Source organism: Macrobrachium nipponense, chromosome 6, assembly GCF_015104395.2.
Source record: "Macrobrachium nipponense isolate FS-2020 chromosome 6, ASM1510439v2, whole genome shotgun sequence".
NCBI classification, from domain to species: Eukaryota; Metazoa; Arthropoda; class Malacostraca; order Decapoda; family Palaemonidae; genus Macrobrachium; species Macrobrachium nipponense.
In genome coordinates, this window is record NC_061108.1 from 115,636,411 (window position 1) to 115,657,196 (window position 20,786).

At 41.7% G+C, this 20,786-nt stretch overlaps 1 protein-coding gene across 4 annotated transcripts in view; it reads left to right on the forward strand.

The window, feature by feature from the left end:
• Positions 1-20,786, forward strand: part of LOC135216017 (GPI ethanolamine phosphate transferase 3-like) — a 133,951-nt gene that overhangs the window by 60,954 nt on the left and 52,211 nt on the right. For all 4 annotated transcript variants that reach the window (XR_010314785.1, XM_064250954.1, XM_064250953.1 and 1 more), the window contains one exon: positions 12,036-12,137. Coding sequence is in view for 3 of the 4 variants with exons in the window: in XM_064250954.1 (XP_064107024.1) it covers positions 12,036-12,137 (102 nt within the window). In the remaining variant the exon portion in view is untranslated. The remainder of the gene's footprint in view (positions 1-12,035; positions 12,138-20,786) is intronic.

Consider the following 20,786-nt stretch of genomic DNA (forward strand, 5'->3'; position numbering starts at 1 on the left):
CTGGCAGCAGTACATCCAGGGGACTGGATGGTTACCCTGGACCTTCAAGACGCGTATTTCCATATCCCCATTCATCCAGGATCCAGAAAGTATTTAAGGTTTGTGAGCCAGAACAAGGTCTTTCAGTTCAAAGCTCTTTGCTTCGGACTTTGCACGGCTTCTCAGGTGTTCATGAGAGTGATGTCGAACGTGGCGAAGTGGCTGCATCTACTAGGGATCAGGGTCTCGCTCTATCTAGACGACTGGCTTGTAAGATCCCAATCAAGACAACAGTGTCTGGAGGACTTAGAAGTAACGTTGGAATTGACAAACGAATTGGGTCTGATGGTGAACTTAGAAAATTCGAATCTGATCCCCAAACAGGAGCTAGTCTATTTTTGGATTCTGATTTCCTCAGTGACTTTTCGGGCTTTTCCATCCCCCGACAGGCAAGTTCAGTGCCTTCAGAAAGTGCAAGCCTTCCTAGAGAAAGACCAATGCTCAGCGCGAGAGTGGATGAGCTTATTGGGGACTCTTTCGTCACTGGAGCGGTTCGTTTCTCTAGGAAGGCTTTGCATGAGACCCTTACAGATCTTCCTGAATGAAGTCTGGCCAAGAAAATCACAACCGGATTCCTTCCTGTTTCGGATTCCTTACAAGATCAAGGAGGAATTGCAATGGTGGCTAACTCCAGGAAAGTTAGCAGAAGGGACGTCGCTCCAGCAGAAGAACCCAGACCTTGTATTATTTTCAGACGCGTCGGATGCAGGCTGGGGAGCGACTCTAGGCCCTCAAGAAGTGTCAGGTCTTTGGAGCAAGGAGGAAGCGGCTTGGCATATAAACAGGAAGGAACTGATGGCGATTTTCTTGGCTTTGAAAGCGTTCAAGGTGTTGATCCGCAACAAGGTTGTGCAGGTCAACGCAGACTATACCACAGCTCTGGCATACATTCGAAAGCAAGGAGGAACTCATTCAGTCTCGCTGTGCAAGTCCCTCTTGATTTGAGACTGCCTTGACGGAGTTACGCATTTCCAACCTATGGTTGAAACTGCGTAGCGGGCAAGAGGGCTTTCGAACTGGGAGAATTATCTCCTAGTTTGAATCTAAATGTCTCAATTTTTCTCTTACTTGAACATCTTCCAATCTCTTACTTTCTTTCGCTCAGTTGCTCCCCTAGCTGTCCTCTTCTTTCACTAAAACCCTCGTGCAGGTTAGGTAGGAGCTGGGTCTCTGAACTTAGGCTTTACCTTGATCCAAATGGCAGGGACTATAGCGGTTTGGTCCGCCGCTCGATTATGTTTGGACCCTGAGGATATTGATGTGACTCTACATCAATATTTATTGGGGCGGGACTACATGTGGGGACTTGCCTATGGAATCCGGGGAGGTATAGTCTCCACGGTAGGACTCTCGGTCAATTTATCCGGATTGCCCTCTAAAAAAAAATAACATGCGTGGGGATTGATTGCATACTAGCTATGCCCTCGGTCCTATCAAGCGGGTTTTGCTTACACTGAGCCAATCATGTTATGTTAGAGCCATCCCTTCGGGGTAGGGTAGGGAGTGGACATATGGGAGTTGATCTCTGCTGTGTGTCTTTGGTGAGGGGGAAGTCTTTGAGAGGAGACCCAGTTTTTACCATGGCTTGCAGTTGGTTTCTCTGTAATTTCAAAAAAAAAAAAAAGGAAAAATGGAAATTGACTATGGAACTCAGTCCCCCGGAACATGAACCCATGACACTAGATAACCATCTGACCCTGGAAACGAACAAGGACACCTTTTGGACACTTCAATCCAAAATATAGCAACCATGGAGCCTTTTACTAGGCCAAAAAGATTTATCAAAAGAAAATTCCAGCCTAGCCCTTCGCTAGCTTTATTGAATCACTTTTGGAAAAGACAGTTGGACAAGATTTTTGACAATAGAAAGTGAAAACAAGATTTCAAATTTAAAATTGGAAAATTATTTACTGACCAGATACCCAACAGAAAACATGAAATTTCGTCAAACGCAAACAAATACATGGATAGTGGAAACCAACTACTAAAGCTCTCAGAAAACTACTTACAAATACGAACATAGATAACACAAAAATAAAAGTCACCAAGCATAATAAACTTATAGTATTTGTGGTACAATAATCCTGCCAAATAATGATGACGAACTAATAGATAAAAATATGTTAATGGACTGCTCAAGAAAAGATATAAAAACATTGAAGATTGTGACATCTATGATATCCCAAGTAGGAAAAATTCAAAATTAATATACAAATAGCTAAATTGAAATTTGAAGGAAATGAACTCCCTTTAACTATTAAAGTATTAGGGCAGACGAGAGAGATAAGACCATATATCCCTAAACCACTACAGTGCAAATCATGTAATAATTTGGCCATTCAAATAAAAATTGTAGAGAGCTCCAAGATGTGCATGTGTGGATCATACAACCACAACAACAAATGGGACTGTGAAAACCCAATGCATTATGTTTGTCAGAATCACCCACTCAAGATCGAAGGAATGCGCATATACCTATACAATACTGAACTAAAAATCTTACAATAAAAGGAGTGGAATGTCAATAAGAGAAGCGAAGATAGAACTAAAAGTAAGAGGTTTACAAGACCCAGCAAGGAAAAAACACATATAAAGAGGTAGTAAATAAAGAAGCGCAAAAACCAAATTCCTCCACAATATTGCACAGTATAAATCAGACTGAAAATACTCATAATATTAAGGCCCAAATTCAAGTCGGAAGCTACAGAACATATAAGCAACACAAATTTATATACAGGCGGTCCCCGGGTTACGACGGGGGTTCCGTTCTTAAGATGCGTCGTAACCCGAAAATCGTCGTAAGCCGGAACGACGTTCTTGAAAACATGTCCACCTGGGAAAAATTTCACTACTAATTTGCAATTTTTCTTAGGGCCGTATCTCTAAAATTATCACTAATTTACTTTTTTCATGTGCAACACTGTGTATTCACAAATTACTGTATATTTTCATTAAAATACAAGAGAGAGAGAGAGAGAGAGAGAGAGAGAGAAATAACTCCTTACGGTTTCAATAGATTGAAATGAATGTCTGTAGGCAACTTTTTCCCCTCCCATAAATACATATATTTCTCCAGAGAAGAGAGAAAGAGAGGACTGTGCAATTATGTTTGTCTGTCATATCATTTTTTTCTTTTGCTGTGAGCGAGAGAGATAAAAGGAAGAAATAGAAACACCAAATGTATGACAAGTATCTTGTGGAGAGAGAGAGCGAGAGAGAGAGAGAGAGAGAGAGAGAGAGAGAGAGAGAGAGGGAGAAGAGTTGTCCTTACAGTATTTAAAAGAGAGAAATGGAATGATTATTGTATTTAAAATACTCAGATATGAATTTTGTACTTATAGTATTATTATTGGAAAATATTAATGATAAACTTATTACATACACGTCCATGAAAATGATCTCATTCTCAGTCGAGAGAGAGAGAGAAAAGAGAGGAGAGAGAGACGAGAGAAATTACATAAAACCCATTAAAAAATTGTCGGTTGACCATTGTATGGCATTGTTAAGCTCGAGTGTCACTCGAGTTGAGGTGGGGAAATTGATACAGAAAGAGACAAAGGGAAGAATTTTCTTTTGAAATTAGTTATCGTATTATTACTACTTCTATTGTTATTATTATTATTTGAAAATATAATAAAACACGTGCATCTACCATCCCAAAAATTCTCCATCTCAGTAAGAAAGAGGAATTATCCTTACAAGTGAAATGGAAAGGGTCATTTTCATCTCTTTAAAATACGACCATTATGAATTTTGTAATTAAAGTTTTATTATTATTATTATTATTAAATAACTGAAATTATCAATAAACATTTTATATACTAGTACCATAAAAATTCTTTCATCTCGGTAAAAGAAGAGAGAGAGAGAGTGAGTTGAGAGAGAGAGAGAGAGAGAGTGTGTGTTTATCTCTCTCTGTTCTCTCAAAAAATACTTATAACGCTTCCAGCGAAAGAGAGGGAGGGAGTTAACACTATGATCCATTATTATCTTGTGTGGCAAAAGAGAGAGAGAGATAGAGAGAGAGAAGAGAGAGAGAGAGAGAGTTAACCTTAATTAAAAGTGACATGGATAGATTAGTACGTATTGTATTTCTTTAAAATACTATCACATATGAATTTTGTAATTACAGTTATTATTATTATTATTATTTGAAAGTATTAAAAACAAATAGTACAAGTACATAAAAAATCTCGAGTCTCAGTAAATGAGAGAGAGAGAGAGAGAGAGAGAGATGAGAGAGCGAGAGAGAGAGAGAGAGAGATTAGAGGGGAGAGAGAGGAGAGGGGGAAATGTCAGGACCAGTGATTGCAACACTGCAGCTCTTCCCCCAAATTTTCCCCCTCCTGGCTGTCACACCCCAAATTTTCCCCCTCCTGGCTGTCACAGAACTTGATATATCTGACAGTTTTAGTACCTGAATCTGGAGAAAAGGTTACTGAAAGTTACTTGAAGAAGACTGGGGTTTCCTTCATTCTTCCATAATTTTTTAAATATAAGCTAAAATCTTACTAATTCACTATGGTATTTTCTTTAATGAATTGATATTATTGCTGTATAAATTAATATTAATATTTGAAAATAGTAAATCATTTATTTATCATACTAAAAAACATACATCTTTGTAGTATAGAGAGAGAGAGAGAGAGAGAGAGAATTATAGTGATTATTTTCGTTGGAAAATACAGAGAGAGAGAGAGAGAGAGAGAGAGAGAGAGAGAGAGAGAGAGAGAGAGAGAGAGAGAGAGAGAGAGAGAGAGAAACTGTGCTAAACTATAAAGGATTCTTATCTTATCATAGTATGTGTTTTTTAAAAGCGTCGTTAACTTGGAGCGTCGGAAGCGTCAGCGTCGTAACCTCGGAACAAGCGTCATAACCCAGGGCGGATTTTTCAATGAATATTTAAGAAAAAGCGTCGTAACCTCGGAACGTCGTAAGCCGGACCCGTCGTAACCCGGGGACCGCCTGTAATATATTACCAACACCAGAAATGCAAGAAGACATGATGAATGTGGAGGACAAGCAAAATACAAGAGCTAAGTCAAAAGACAAAAAAAAGACTACTTGAAACAACCCCACCCAAATCCAAGAAACAAATTAAACAATCAGTAAGACCCAAAATCTATATGGAAAAAAATGAATACCGAGTAGACAAAGTCAACGAAAATTGCTTGCAAACTAAAAATGAAAAAAGAGAAACCCAAATAAAAGAAAAAGTTAAAACATCAGATAAAATTGAAGAAAGTATTGAAATAGAACCCAAGATCAAAAGCCATTTAAATGCACCCCTAATAAAAAGAACACCTGAGACTCTTCAGCCAATAAAGAAAACAATAGCAGAAATACATCACCCACCAAAAGAAGAACAAAGTACAGCAAAATTATACAACTTCAATAAAATTCAAAGTTCAGGAAAACAAATAAAGATATTAAAACAAAACAAAACCCCTTTTTAAAATAAAATGTCTATTTTACAATGGAATATTAGAGGATACGTATCAAATAATGAAAACTTAAAATCATTAATTAGAGAATGTAATGCAAATATCATTTGCTTACAGGAAACTAAAATAGGTAACAATGTTATCAATGCTGGCATAAATTATAATGTGTGGAAATCAACACCAATTTTAAATGACAACAGCCAAGGAGGAACTGCAATCATAACGCATTCTTCAATCAAATGCCAACCTGTTAGGATTAACTCGGTAATACAGGCATGTGCAGTTCAAGTATTCCTGGAAAAAAAAATAACAATATGCACAATATACATGGAACCATCTTTAGAAAGTCGCTTAATAGATCATCTTGGAAATAATAGACCATTACAAGTGGAAGATTTAGAAAATCTAATAGAACAATTACCAAGACCTTACCTATTAGTAGGTGACTTCAACGCCAAACATCCCATGTGGGGAAGTACATCATCTGACAGGAGAGGAAACACTGTCCTAGATTTTATAGATAACAAAAATTTGATTATTTTAAATGATGGTTCTCCAACAAGATTTGATGTTTATCATAATACCTCATCTGCAATAGACATCACTTTATGTTCCCCCAGAAATTGCCACAGATTTCAGTTGGAAAGTAATAATAAGTTTATTTGGGAGTGACCACTGGCCAATACAAATTGAGCTAAAAAATAATAATTAATATAACATATATACCGAAGAGGAAAATGGAGGAAGCAAATTGGAATTTATATAAAGAGAAAACGGTGATTAACAAAAAAATATCTGACTTTACAAACCACATAGATGCTTATGAACATCTAATAAAAACAATAGATGATAAAGCAAATGAAACTATTCCAGTTACCTCAGGCAATCCGACTAGACCACTGGTACCCTGGTGGAATGAGGAATGTAAAGCAGCAAGGAAGATAACGAGGACATGCTTTAGAAGATATCTGAGACATAAATGTGATGCCATAAAATTGCATATTTGAGAGCTAAAGCAAAGCAGAAAAGAATATTCAAGATAGCCAAAAGAAATTCATGGAAAAAATATATTAATAATATAAATTCTAAAACTCAAGACAAAGAAATCTGGAAGAAAATAAATAAACTGCAGGGTAGATATCGGCCAGAACCATTACCTACATTAAAAGTAGAAAACAAACTATATTTCAAACCCCAAACTAGTAGCAAATGAATTGGGTAAATGCTTCGCCAAAACATCTAGTATCTCGAACTATACAAAAAAATTCCAATTAAAAATCAAAAATTATGTCCCAATACCAATAAAATCTAATAATCAGGAAATCTATAATCTTCCTTTCACCATGGAAGAACTGGAAAATGTCCTGAAACTTGCAAGTCCAACAGCTCCAGGGGAAGACAACATTAGATATGAAATGATAAAAAATCTACCAGATGAAAGCAAAACCTTCTTATTAGAAATTTTAAATGAATTATGGCACTCTCACAGCATACCTAAAACCTGGAAAGAATCTTTAATCATACCAGGATTAAAACCAGGAAAAGACCCAGAGTCACCAAGCAGCTATAGGCCAATAGCCCTTACTAGTTGTCTAAGTAAGATATTTGAAAAAATGGTGAATAACAGATTAATATGGGTATTAGAAAATAAACAGCTATTATCAAACAGACAGTTTGGATTCAGGAAAAATAAAAGTACCATAGATCCCCTCTTAATGATTACAAGGGAGATACAAAATGCAATGGTTGGTAAAAAACAAACAATAGGAGTATTTTTTGATTTAGAGAAGGCATATGATACCACCTGGAGGGGAGGGATTTTAAAAAAATTGATAGAATGGGGCATAGGAGCAATTTATATGAATATATTAGGGAATTCCTATCTGAAAGATATATAAAAGTCAAAGTGGGGGCAGAAATCTCTGAATCATTTATCCAGGAGGAAGGAATTCCCCAAGGCAGTGTACTAAGCGTGGCATTGTTTGCTATAGCAATAAATGAGATAATTGAAATGATCCCACCAGGAGTCCAAGGATCCCTTTTTGTAGATGACTTCGTCATATATAGTAGTGGTGAAAAAGCGCTGGACATAACCAACAGATTGCAAGCAGCCATAAATAGGATAAAAAAATGGGCCGATAACAAGGGTTTTAAATTTTCACCGCAAAAAACTAAAGCGATCAGATTTACAAGATCAAGAAAACAGGAATTAATTCCTACTTTATTCATAAAAAATGATATAATTGAATATGATGATGAGATAAAATTCCTTGGTGTAATACTTGATAAAAAACTTACATATAAAGAAAACATTATGAACAACTGGCGATAAAAGTAAGAAAATCCTTAAATATAATAAAAGTAATTGCGCATAATGACTGGGGTGCTGATAGAACCTCTCTGATAAAAGTATATAAGGCTATTTGTCTAAGTAAACTTGATTATGCGTGTCAAGTATATGGTAGTGCTTCTAAAACCCTATTAACAAAACTGGATGTCATACATAACATGGGTATTAGACTATGCACTGGAGCCTACAGAACTTCCCCCGTGGAAAGTCTGTATGTAGAAGCAGGAATAGATCCCCTGAAAGTACGAAGAGAAGAAATTGGATTAAAATATATAGCTAAAATAAATAACCTTAATGATAATCCAAACACCAAATATATGAAGAACATAAATAATTATGACAATAAACCAAGAGCCTCTAAACCATTGGAAAATAGATTAAAACCTGATATAGAACATCTAAAATTAGGAACAAGTAGCATATCAAAAATAACCACTCCGAAAATACCTCCGTGGAGACATGCTAGAATAGAAATCTGTGAAAAAACATTTAATAAAAAGGTAACCGATGCACAATTAAAGAGTGAATTTCTGTCACACCAGGAAAAACATAAACGGGACATTAGTATTTATACAGATGGTTCCAAATCGAAGGAGGGTGTAGGCTATGCTGTAGTAACAAAAAATATAAAATAAGGAAAAAATTTCCCAAATATGCTCGATATTCACTGCAGAGATAAATGCTATATTAGAGGCTATAAAACACACCTTTATGGTGGGGAAGGCAAACGATACCTTTGTAATATACACGGATTCTTACAGTGCTTTAGAAGCGCTAAGACAATACACAGTTTCTCATCCCGTAATTGAAGAAATAAGGGAGTGGATAGATATAATAGTAAAACGGAAATCTATAAATATAAAACTATGTTGGGTCCCTTCCCATGTGGGCATAAAGGGTAATGAAGAGGTGGATAAAGAAGCCAAAAAGTCAGTAAAAAAGGAGTCTATCAAAAAAATACAAATACCTTACAATGACATTAAAACAACAATAAATGAATACTGTCAATCAAAATGGGAAAAAGAATGGCTAGAATTGAATCATAAATTAAAGCATATTAAACCATCTGTAAAACCTTGGAATAGACAACAATGTCAAAGAAGGGAAGATGTCATATTAACAAGATTAAGAATAGGACACACACTTAACACACAAATACTTGATGTTGCAAGGCGAGGAAAGACAGGCCCCTTACTGTGACCATTGTCGTACTCTGGTCACAGTCCGTCATCTGCTAATTGAATGTAATAAATTCGAAAGAAAACGAAGATCCAACAACATATATAACATACCACTTGAAGAACTATTGGGAGAAAATGCCCCGCTTCAAAACATAGTAAATTACCTCAAAGAAATAAACCTGCTTTATATGATATAACACGTCTTATAGTATCATAGTTATACAGTAAGCGCTGAATGGCCTTTGCTGCCCCAGTGCTTGGTGTTACACCTAAAATTTATAAAAACAACCAACCAATCGCTGTGCAAGTTAGCGGAAGAAGTCCTTCTGTGGGCAGAGAAGTCTCCTTCTCTGCCCACCAGGTTCATTCAAGGGGAGAAGAATGTGAGAGCAGACCTGTTGAGCAGAGAAGGTCAACTGCTGTCTACAGAGTGGACCCCTCATCTAGAAGTATGCCAGAGCCTGTGGAATTTATGGGGTCGTCCAGTGCTGGACCTATTTGCGACCGCAACTACGAAGAGGTTACCGACGTACTGCTCTCCAGTCCCAGACCGTCAAGCAGTCGCAGTAGATGCCTTTCTTCTAGATTGGACGGGCCTAGATGCGTACGCCTTACCCCCGTTCAAAATTCTAGGAAAGGTTATGAAGAAGTTCAGGGAGAGTCAAGGGACGAGACTGACTCTCATAGCCCCCTACTGGCTGGCCCAAGATTGGTTCACAGAGGTACTGGAATGGACAGTTGACACACCAAGAACACTTCCAGCAAGAGTAGATCTACTCAAACAGCCTCACTTCAACAGGTATCACAAGAACACCCTCGCTCTGGGTCTGACTGCGTTCAGACTATCGAAAGACTTGTCAGAGCGAGGGATTTTTCTAAAGAAGCGGCCAAAGCTGTGGCCAGAGCAAGAAGATCCTCAACAATCAAGGTGTACCAGGCGAAGTGGGAGACCTTTTGTAAGTGGTGTAAGAGTTGAAAGGTTTCTTCTTCCAGTACCTCTGTGACCCAAATTGCGGATTTCCTTCTGTATTTGAAGGAGGAAGCAGGGTTATCTTCTCAGACAGTCAAAGGATACAGAAGTATGTTAGCCTCAGTTTTTAGACACAGAGGCTTAGACATTACCAACAATTTCGATCTGAGAGACCTCATAAGGTCCTTTGAAACAAGGAAGGAACATCGTTATAGGACTCCTTCTTGGAACCTAGATATAGTTCTGAAATTTCTAGGAACTAATAAATTTGAACCGATGGGTCAAGCTTCTTTAAGAGATGTCTCAAAAAAGACGATATTTTTGGTGGCCTTGGCCACAGCGAAAAGAGTTAGTGAACTGCAAGCCATTAGTAAACATGTTGGCTGGAAACATGACAAGGCAGTATGCTCTTTTCAGGAAGACTTCTTGGCCAAGAACGAAAATCCATCTCATCCTTGGCCAAGGTCTTTTGAGATTATGGGTCTGTCAGATCTTGTGGGACAAGAACAAGAAAGAGTTCTCTGTCCAGTAAGGGCTTTGCGCCATTATCTAGAGAGAACTAGGAGTATTAGAGGGACTTCAGAATCACTTTGGTGCTCTGTGAAGGACCCCAGCAGAGCCATGACTAAAAATGCTATCGCCTTCTTCCTAAGGGAGCTAATTAAGGAATCACATATGCTATGCCAGGAAGAGAACTTCAGCCTGCTTAAGGTTAAGGCGCACGAAGTGAGAGCGGTAGCTACGTCCTTGGCGTTCAAGAGAAATATGGCCCTCAAGGATATTATTGAAATGACGTTTTGGAGGACTAACTCAGTTTTTGCCTCTCATTATCTCAGAAACGTCAAAACAACTTTTGACAACTGTCAAACGTTGGGCCCTTACGTATCCTCAGGTGCAGTATTGGGCAAAGGAGTTTCCACCCCATAAATTACTAACATGCTAGGATATTTTAATTAGTTTGTAGTGTTTTTATGGTTGTCTGAGAGGGTTTATTCCCTCTTCAGTCTATGAAGTGTAGTTTGTTAGGGATAATGTATTTGTGTGGTTCAGGTGGACTAACATTTCTTACCATGAATGCCCGTGGTGAGACAGGGCTAGGGTTTCCTGTCAACAAATTGGTCTCGTCCAGTTGTCAGACCCTTTTGATAGCTTCTTCAACACTCAGGTCACATCCTAGTTGAGAGCTACTAAGGTTTAGCAGGCTAAGAGGCAGGACCTATGAAGTCAGCTACCTTAGCAGGTAAGGAACCTAAGAGTATTTTAAAATTTATTTTAAGTTTTAAACTCTGATGATGTTGCTATCTTTGACCCACCCCCAAATGTGTCAATCAGCTATATATATACCCGCCTCCCCTCAGGAGACAGGGTTCAGAGAAAATCTGATGAAAATGGGAATGGTTTTGAGCGCCAGCACCACGGAAACGGGGTGGCGATCACCTGAATTACCAGTGATCTAGCGGTTGCCGCGAGTTTTGAAAATTCTGCCAGTGCGACAGAGGATATAGCTATATATATACCTGCCAGGTAAGTATACATGAAACTTTGTTATATCATAATAACGTCATTTTCAGGGTGTTATACTAAACAGATTAAAGTTTTTTTTTTCTTAAAGACTTGTAGAAACAGTCCAGTGTCTTTATTTACCCCAGGCCAGATGGTAGCATGAAAAATTCTTCAAGCCAACTGATATGATACATCCCTATGTTGAAAGATGGGAATTATAGGAATTGAAGGAAACAAAAGAAAGGAGAGCATTGTAAAGTTTAGCATTAAGGGAAGGCAGTAGTCACCAAACCAAGCTGTCCTAATGTAATAAGTTAGTTTTGAAACCAATATAACTTATATTTTACCTGAAGTTCCCTCCTCCCCATCCCAGCTATTTGCAGCTATTACAGATCAAATGCACCGACATTGGCATTAAGGGACCTAGATGCACACACTGACAGGTAGGAGGAGGAACTTTTTAGCAAAGAGTTTAGAAAATGTGCTAACACAGTATACTACTTACCATGTAAAGAAGTTTTTTAATTTTTTTTATATTTTGCCAACAGTGAGGAGATAAATGAAGATAATATTGTTGATCAACTGGTTGGATGTGGGAAAAAAATTACCATGTTAGGAGATGATACCTGGGGTGGACTCTTCCCTGGCAGGTAAGACAAAAACTATACTGCAGTTCATATTTGAGGTTTGACATTATTTGTTTCCATACATTGTACACACCTCTTTTCTTATATTTACCTACCTAGATTTGTTCAGTTTTTAGAAATATGAGTTTGATAAACAGACAAAATCTTACCTTTGGTGTCTTTGTATATGGTTAACTAAGTGTCGGACAAATCACACACAATGAACTTGAGTATTAGAGGTAAAAAAAATCCTCATTATAATGAAATCCCTTAAAAAGTACTCTCAATACTATATATGTATATTAATACATATTAGAGAGGGAGCCAAGAGACATGGCAATATGGAATCGCATGATTATGAATGAAAACAAGATATGTTCAGTTTTTAGAAATATGAGTTTGATAAACAGAAAAAATCTTACCTTTGGTGTCTTTGTATATTGTTAACTAAGTGTCGGACAAATCACACACAATGAACTTGAGTATTAGAGGTAAAAAAAATCCTCATTATAATGAAATCCCTTAAAAAGTACTCTCAATACTATATATGTATATTAATACATATTAGAGAGGGAGCCAAGAGACATGGCAATATGGAATCGCATGATTATGAATGAAAACAAGATATGCACGTGGGAGCATGCCCTTATGGTAGACATTTCATATTTTAACATGAAATGAAAATATTATCAGAAAATAGAGTTGCAACATCTTGCCAATATGGCTCTGTATAACATAACACATTTCGGAACAGAAAAAATTATATTCAGATTCAAACATACCCAAGAGTAATACATGGACCTAGCCTATCTGCAGCATTATTGCCACATCTGTAGTAGAGGTGTGAACTGTGATCCTCTGGGTAGCCACCGTTCGCAAGATAGAGACCTTTCTACTTCGAGTCCATTTGTATTTGTTCAGTGTATTAACACTGGCACTATTCCAACCTTGAGGTGCTATTAGAGAATTCTTGATATCAGTCGGCTACACAAAATAGGTTTTTTGAAGACCAGAACCTGTCCTGTTCTTTATATTCTGTTTTTAACCTAAGTGGTTTTATTCGTATTACTGTATATTAATCAACATTTGTTCCAACACGGCATACAAACCTTTCGGTCTTTTTACAATAGGAAGGTAACTAGCAGCAGCTGGATGGTCGTAAGCCTTTCGAACAAGGGAGCTCGGTAGTTAACTGCTTGTCCGACAGTGCGCACGCCGCGTGACTGGGAGGCGAAGAACCACTTTTGCTTTCAGCCTGCTGGTGTGTAGACGTGGTCTTCATCGCTCTCTGCCCGCTTCATCGTCGTGTGCTTTCTGGATATTTGTAATATCTCTTACTGTTTGTGTGTGTAAAAGTGAACTGTAACTACTCTTTTCATTTTTTCATATACATATATTTGTACATGCAACTTCCCCGGCAGATATATACTTAGCTATAGTCTCCGACGTCCGACAGAATTCAAAACTCGCGGCACACGCGACAGGTAGGTCAGGTGATCAGCCCATTTCCGCCGCTGGGTGGCAGGACTAGGAACCATTCCCGTTTTTTAATCAGATTTTCTCCGTCGCCGGTACCGACAACATCGTTGTTGGTGCCTCCTGCTTAGAATTCTTTCTCGATTGCTGAGGATTATTTGATTGACCTTTGGTGACGTATTGATCTTTGGCTTTGGCATACGCTTATAGTGGACCGTTTTTGGATTTTGGATTTAGATTACTCTTTAGAATGTCTGACGTGGTACTGTCTTTAGGGTTTGTGCGAAAGAGGAATGTAAGGTGAGGCTACCGAAAGCTGCGGTAGATCCTCACATGGTTTGTAGTAAATGTAGGGGGAATGATTGTTCAGCAACTAACACCTGTGTAGAGTGTGAAAGTTTAACTGAAGTTGAATGGAAGAGTTTGGCTGCTTATATCAGAAAGCTGGAGAAGGATAGAGTTAGGAAAGCTTCCATCAGAAGCTCTAGTAGATCCTGCTCTATTGAGCAGGAGGTAGCTCCTAATTCTTTTGTTAATTCTCCTGCTCCTAGTCTGTTTTCAGCCCCTTCCCGCAAGCGATGAAAGACAAAGGTAAGGGCAGTGACTTGTGCAGTGATGTGTGCAGTGTCCCCAGTGAAGTGGAGGGGGCGTCTGACCGACTCCGCATTGCTCCTAGGCCTAGACCGCTTCCAAACTCCCATGCCCAGGGGAGGAGGAATGTCTACAGCCGCAAGGGGGATGTAGAGTACTCCCAACGGTCCTTCCCAGGCTGCCAAGGACCGCTATTGTAAAAGCGTCCTGAGGAAGTGCTTTTCAGACTCGGATTCGTCTTCGCCGAGAAGAGGCTGGAGTTCATCTTCTAAGTCTCGTCCTCTCGAGAGCCTGGAAGCTGCCTGCAGGCGACACCTTGGATTCTGGTCCTGAGCCTTTTCCAGAGTATTCTCCTGCTCGAAAGAAGAGAGCGCCTAGATCCCCGTACTCCTCTCCGGAAGGAGTTTCTTCTAAGACGAAGGAAGTTCTGGTAGGCCTCCAGCAACAATTGTCCGCCTTAGTAGGAGTTCTTTCGAAGGGCTCTTCTAGAAAGAAAGACTTATCCCTTCCCATCAAGAGCTCAGTTAGGAGAGCCTCGGATAGTAGGCGCTCTGGCGCCAGCAAACGCACCTCGCGTGAAAGGTATTCGTCCCCAGCGAAGCCTTCTTCTTCGTTTGCTTACGCCCCTAGACGTACGTCTTCTCCGGTTAAACGCTCGGATGATCGGAAGCTCCCTTCTGATAAGAGACCTTCCAGGAGTTTGTCACGAGGCACATGCGCCTCCCCAGACAGGTGCCAGGAACCTGAGAGCCTCCTGCTGTCTGATGCATCACGGATCTCTCGTGAGAGAATTCGTTCTTCTAGATGTTCCGGAAGAGACGAGAGCCCCTCTCGTTACAGAGTCCCAGAAGAAAGTAGTAGGATTCGTTCTACTTCCAGACGAGCTTCAAGGGAAGAATGCTCCCCTTCTTACAAGGCTCCCAGAGGCTAAGAGGCTCCCAGAATCTGTTGGATCTTCCAGGCGTCCTATTAAGGACTCAAGCGCCTCTCCTAGTAGGCACCAGGATCTTGGCAGGTGCTCTTTGCCTCCCAGGCGTTCCATGAAGGACGCAAGCGCCTCTCCTGCTTGGCGCCAAGACCAAGACATTCACCTTTCGCCTCACAGGCGCATGTCACCTCCCAGGCGCCACCGCTAGGACGCAAGCGCCTCTCCTCGCAGGTGCCAAGAGCCTTTCATAAGCCCTAATACCGGTGGGCGCCCTACGCCTGACAGGCACGCATTCAAGGACGCAAGCGCCTCCCCTGTCAGGCGCCAAGACTCGGTAAAGCGCCAGGACTCGTTCAGAAAGGAGGATAACAGGATCAGGACTTCTGATAATATCCAACAAGTGGATTTTGATTCGCCTTCAGATAGAGCTCTTGAGAGAAAGAGACTCCGTTCTCCAGATCGAGCCTCGGATAAAGGTAGAGTTTTTTCGCCTCTTAAGGATCTTTCTCCTGGAAAGCCCTCATCTCTAGCAGCTCCTTTTGAAGAGGTTTTGGAGGAAGAAACCCCCAAAGACGCAGGTATATCAGATTATAAGAGGCTTGCTTCTTTCCTGCTTCAAGTGTTCAGAGATTTTCTGCCACCTTCAGACCCTCCTTCTCCAGGATCGTTACTTTCCAGTACGAAACTGTCGAAGTCTCCCTCCTTCGTCAGGATGACCCCGACTCATTCAATGAGGAAGTCTCTTAAGAGTCTAGAGAGCTGGCTTAGATCTAGAAAGGAAGCAGAGAAGACGGTGTTTACCTGTCCACCGTCCAAGCTTGCGGGTAAACCGGGTATGTGGTATGATACCAAGGAACCTATGGGCCTGGGACTCCCTTCGTCCGCTGATGCAGACTTCTCCACCCTGGTGGATTCGTCAAGACGACGCTCTCTACGATCTGCTAAGGCCGCATGGGGGATGTGCGAGTTAGACCATCTCATCAAGGGCCTGTTTCGAACCCTTGAAATTTTTAATTTTATGGACTGGGCATTAGGAGCTTTAGCAAAGAAGACTCAAGATCCGGAATTCGTCAGCATGGACGAATTAACCAGCGTTTTGTCGTGCCTCGACAAGGCAGTTATGGATGGTTCCAGTGAGATTGCCTCCCTCTTTGGATCCTGTATTCTTAAGAAGAGAGCAGTGTTCAGCTCTTTCTCAGTGAAGTCTGTATCTCCTCTCCAGAGATCCACTCTGTTGTACGCGCCCCTCTCTGGTCACCTCTTTCCGCAGGAGATTGTGAAGGATATATCTAGGTCTTTATCCGAGAAGGCCACACAAGATCTGCTGGTACAGTCGGCTAAGAGGCTTAAACCTGCGGTCCCAGTGACGAAGAAAGAAAAGGCTCCCTCCCAGCAGCCCTTTCGAAGAAGGTCCACCCCTAGATCCTCTCTTTGGAGTAGACGATCTGAAAAGAGCGGAAGGTCTTCACGAAGGCCTTATGTCAAGACCCAGTGAAAATGCTGTCCTCCAGACGAAAGTGGGTGCCAGGCTTCTAAACTTTCACGAAGCCTGGTCACAGAAAGGAGCCGATGCCTGGTCCCTCTCCATCCTAAAGAAAGGATATCTAATCCCCTTCAGGGAAAAACATCCCTTGACAACAACTCCAAGGGAGTTGACAGCAAAGTACAAGGACCCTATCAAGAACCAAGCCCTTCTACATCTTGTGGCCCAAATGCTGTACAAGGAAGCTATAGAGGAAGTAGAAGAACTCACTTCCCTAGGGTTTTACAACCGCCTGTTCTTAGTGCCGAAAAGTTCAGGAGGTTGGAGGCCGGTGCTGGACGTGAGCGCCCTGAACGTGTTCGTAGCAAAGAGGAAGTTCACGATGGAGACAACATCCTCGGTTTTAGCAGCCCTTCGTCCAGGGGACTGGATGGTGTCCCTGGACCTTCAGGATGCCTAGTTCCACGTGCCAATACACCCGTCATCCAGGAAATACCTCAGATTTATGGTACGAGGGAGGATATTTTAGTTTCGGGCTCTCTGCTTCGGACTTTCAACAGCCCCGCAGGTGTTCACAGGACTTATGAAAAATGTGGCACATTGGCTACATCTCAAAGGGGTTCAAATATCCTTGTATCTAGACGACTGGCTGATTCGGGCCCAGTCGCAAGTCCGCTGTCTGGAGGACTTGATTTTGACCCTGAAGTTGACACAGTCCTTAGGACTCTTAGTAAACCTCGAGAAATCCCAGATGATTCCCCAGCAGAGCATCGTTTATCTGGGGATTCGGATGGATTCTCTGGGTTTTCATATGTTTCCGTCACAAGAAAGACAAGACCACTGCTTAGAAAAAGTAGCAACCTTCCTAGAGAAAGAACAATGTTCCGCGAGGGAATGGATGTGTCTTCTGGGGACCCTTTCCTTGATGGAACAGTTCATTTCTCTAGGAAGGCTTCATTTAAGGCCTCTACAATTCTACCTCAAGGAACATTGGGATCAGAAGTCCTAAGAGCTGTCCGATTCCTTCCTGATTTCAAAGATAAAGGAGGATCTTCGTTGGTGGATAAATCCTTGCAGACTCAACGAAGGAGTATCTCTTCATGCTCCGAGCCCTCGGCTAGTGTTATTTTCCGACGCCTCAGAGTCGGGATGGGGAGCCACTCTGGGTACGAGAGAAGTGTCAGGCACCTGGAAAGGAGAACAGGTGTCTTGGGACATCAACTTAAAGGAGTTGGCAGCAATTCACCTGTCACTCATGCACTTCGAGGCTCAGATCTCAGGCTCAGTCCTGCAGATCAATTCGGACAACACGACGGCCTTAGCTTATATCAAGAAGCAAGGAGGGACTCACTCGTTCACCCTTTACGAAAAGGCAAGAGAGTTACTGCTTTGGGCAGAGGAGCGAAAGATCACTCTCCTGACAAGATTTATCCAAGGAGAGAAGAATGTAAGAGCCGACCTTCTGAGCAGGAAGGACCAAGTACTTCCTACAGAATGGACCCTACATCCAGAGGTCTGCAACAGACTTTGGAGCCTCAGGGGGAGACCAAATATAGACCTGTTTGCTACTCATTGGAACAAAAGACTAGAAAATTACTGCTCCCCGATCTCAGATCCAAGGGCGGTAGCAGTGGACGGTCTCCTTCTCAATTGGTCCGGACTAGACGGATATGCTTTTCCACCATTCAAGATCATTGCAGAAGTGGTGAGAAAATTTGCAGCAGCAGAGGGAGCCAAACTGACTCTCATCGCCCCGTTTTAGCTAGCGCAAAACTGGTACACAGAGGTACTGGAATGGATGGTAGACTTTCCAAGATCACTCCCAAACATGAGCGATCTTCTCAGACAGCCCCACTTCGACAGATATCACAAAAACCTCCCCGCTCTCGATCTGACTGCCTTCAGACTATCGAAGGACTTGTCAGAGCGAGAGGGTTTTCTTGAGGAGTTGCAAAAGCTATCGCAAGGACAAGAAGACCATCTACTATTCGAGTCTACCAGTCGAAGTGGGAGGTGTTTCGCAGATGGAGCAGAGCTCAGAAAATATCCTCTTCCAGTACCTCTGTGACAAATATAGCTGATTTCCTCCTTTACTTGAGGGAGAAATGTAATCTGGCAGTCTCCACGATTAAGGGCTATAAAAGCATGCTTTTGTCAGTCTTCAGGCATAGAGGCCTAAACATTGCAGAAGACAAAGATCTCCATGATTTGATTAGATCTTTCGAGACGTTGAAGACTAAGAATATTAGGGCACCCAGTTGGAACCTGGATGTGGTCCTAAAGTACTTGATGACCCCCAGATTTGAACCTCCATGTAATGCTTCGTTTAGAGATCTGACAAGAAAGTCGTTATTCCTTGTCGCTCTAGCCTCAGCCAAGAGGATAAGCGAACTACAAGCATTAGAACATACTGTTGGCTTCAGGGACGACTTGGCTTTCTGTTCCTTCAAGCTCCTTTTTCTTGTGAAGAATGAAAACGCTTCGAAACCTTGGCCTAGGACCTTCGAGGTTAAGGGACTATCTTCTCTGACAGGAACAGAACAAGAATGGACTCTTTGTCCAGTTAGAATCCTTAAGTTTCATACAATCAACTTACCTGTCAGATATATACATAGCTAGGACTCCGTCGTCCCCGACAGAAATTCAAATTTCGCGCCACTCGCTACAGGTAGGTCAGGTGATCTACCGGCCTGCCCTGGGCGGCAGGACTAGGAACCATTCCCGTTTTCTATCATATTTTCTCTGTCGCCGGTGGTATCAACATTGTTGCTATTACCTCCTGACTTAGATTCTTATTTCATCCTTTGATCATCGTTTATTGGCTTTTTGGTGACGTATCTGGATCGTGTTTTTGGCATTCGCTACTGTGGACTGATTTTGGACTTGCTTTTTGGATTTTTCTCAGTATGTCTGATTCAAATGTGAGTGTGAGAATGTGTGTGAATGTAGGCTGCAGGGTGAGGATACCGAAAGCTTCGGTTGATCCTCACACTGTATGTCGTAAATGTAGGGGGTTTCAGTGTTCTGCTACTAATACTTGTCATGAATGTGAGGGATTAAATGCAGAAGAATGGAAGACTTTAACCTCTTATTTGAAGAAGTTAGAGAGGGATAGGGTTAGATGTCTGAAAGGTGTGAGTACAAGGCCTATTGAGCCTTTTATTGATCCTTATTCTAATCCTGATGATTTGGATTCTCCCTATTTGTCTAATTCACAAGCTTTACTTTCGGAATCGGCCTCGGAAATCGCCGATCTGAAAGCTACAATTCGACAGATGAAGTCCAAAATGGCGGACTTACAAGGTAAGGCTAGTGAAAGTGAGCATGCCCAGAGGAGAAGGAAAGTTGAAAGCCTTAAGGAGGTCGTGGGGAATCCCCAACGGTCAGACGTCCCTTCAGCAGGCTCTGTTTCGTTGCAGGCTGCTCAGGGGCGCTTTAGAAAAAGCGTCCTGCGTGAGTGTTTCTCATCCTCTCCCTCTCCCTCACCCAAACGAGGGTGGAAGGAGTCGGATTTATCTAGGCCTCTGAAACGGCATTTGAAAGAACCTGAATTAGATTCGAGCCCGGAGCGTTTCTCAGATGAAGCACCCTCGTCTATTAAGAAGGCGAAGGTGGCGTCAGCGTCACCCGACGTGGACGTGGAAGAACACTTTCCTACTTCTCCCCCGATGGAAGATGACGTGGGAGAAGCTTCAAGGAAGATTCTCTTGGCAGTACAGGAGCAACTAGCCTCTTTGGTGGGAGTGTTAGCGAGGGATCCTCCTCGTAGGAAGGACGTTGCTCTTCCAATCAAGAAGTCTCGTCCTCTCTCCCCTTCAAAGCGAGAGGCGTCATGCAGACGTGAAGCTTCCAAACATATCGCAGAGGCTTTGGTTTCGAGAGCAAGATCGGGAGAATCTTACGGCAGACACGTAACGCCAGATAGACGTGAGGCGTCTTCTAGGCATGAAGCGTCATTTAAAGCGGCTTATAAGCGCGAGGCTCCAACCAAGGTATTGGCGCCAGTTAGGACGCCTGTTGAGAGCGAAGCGTCTTCCAGGCGCGAGGCGTCATCCAGACGTCAGCAGCCAGACAAGCGGGAGGCGTCAGCCAGGGCGCTTGGCGGACGAGAAGCGTCATCCAAGCGGGAAGCGTCATCCATTTATGGGGAGAAGCCTAGGCTGTTGGCGCCTTCCAAGACTATTAAAGCTGTGAA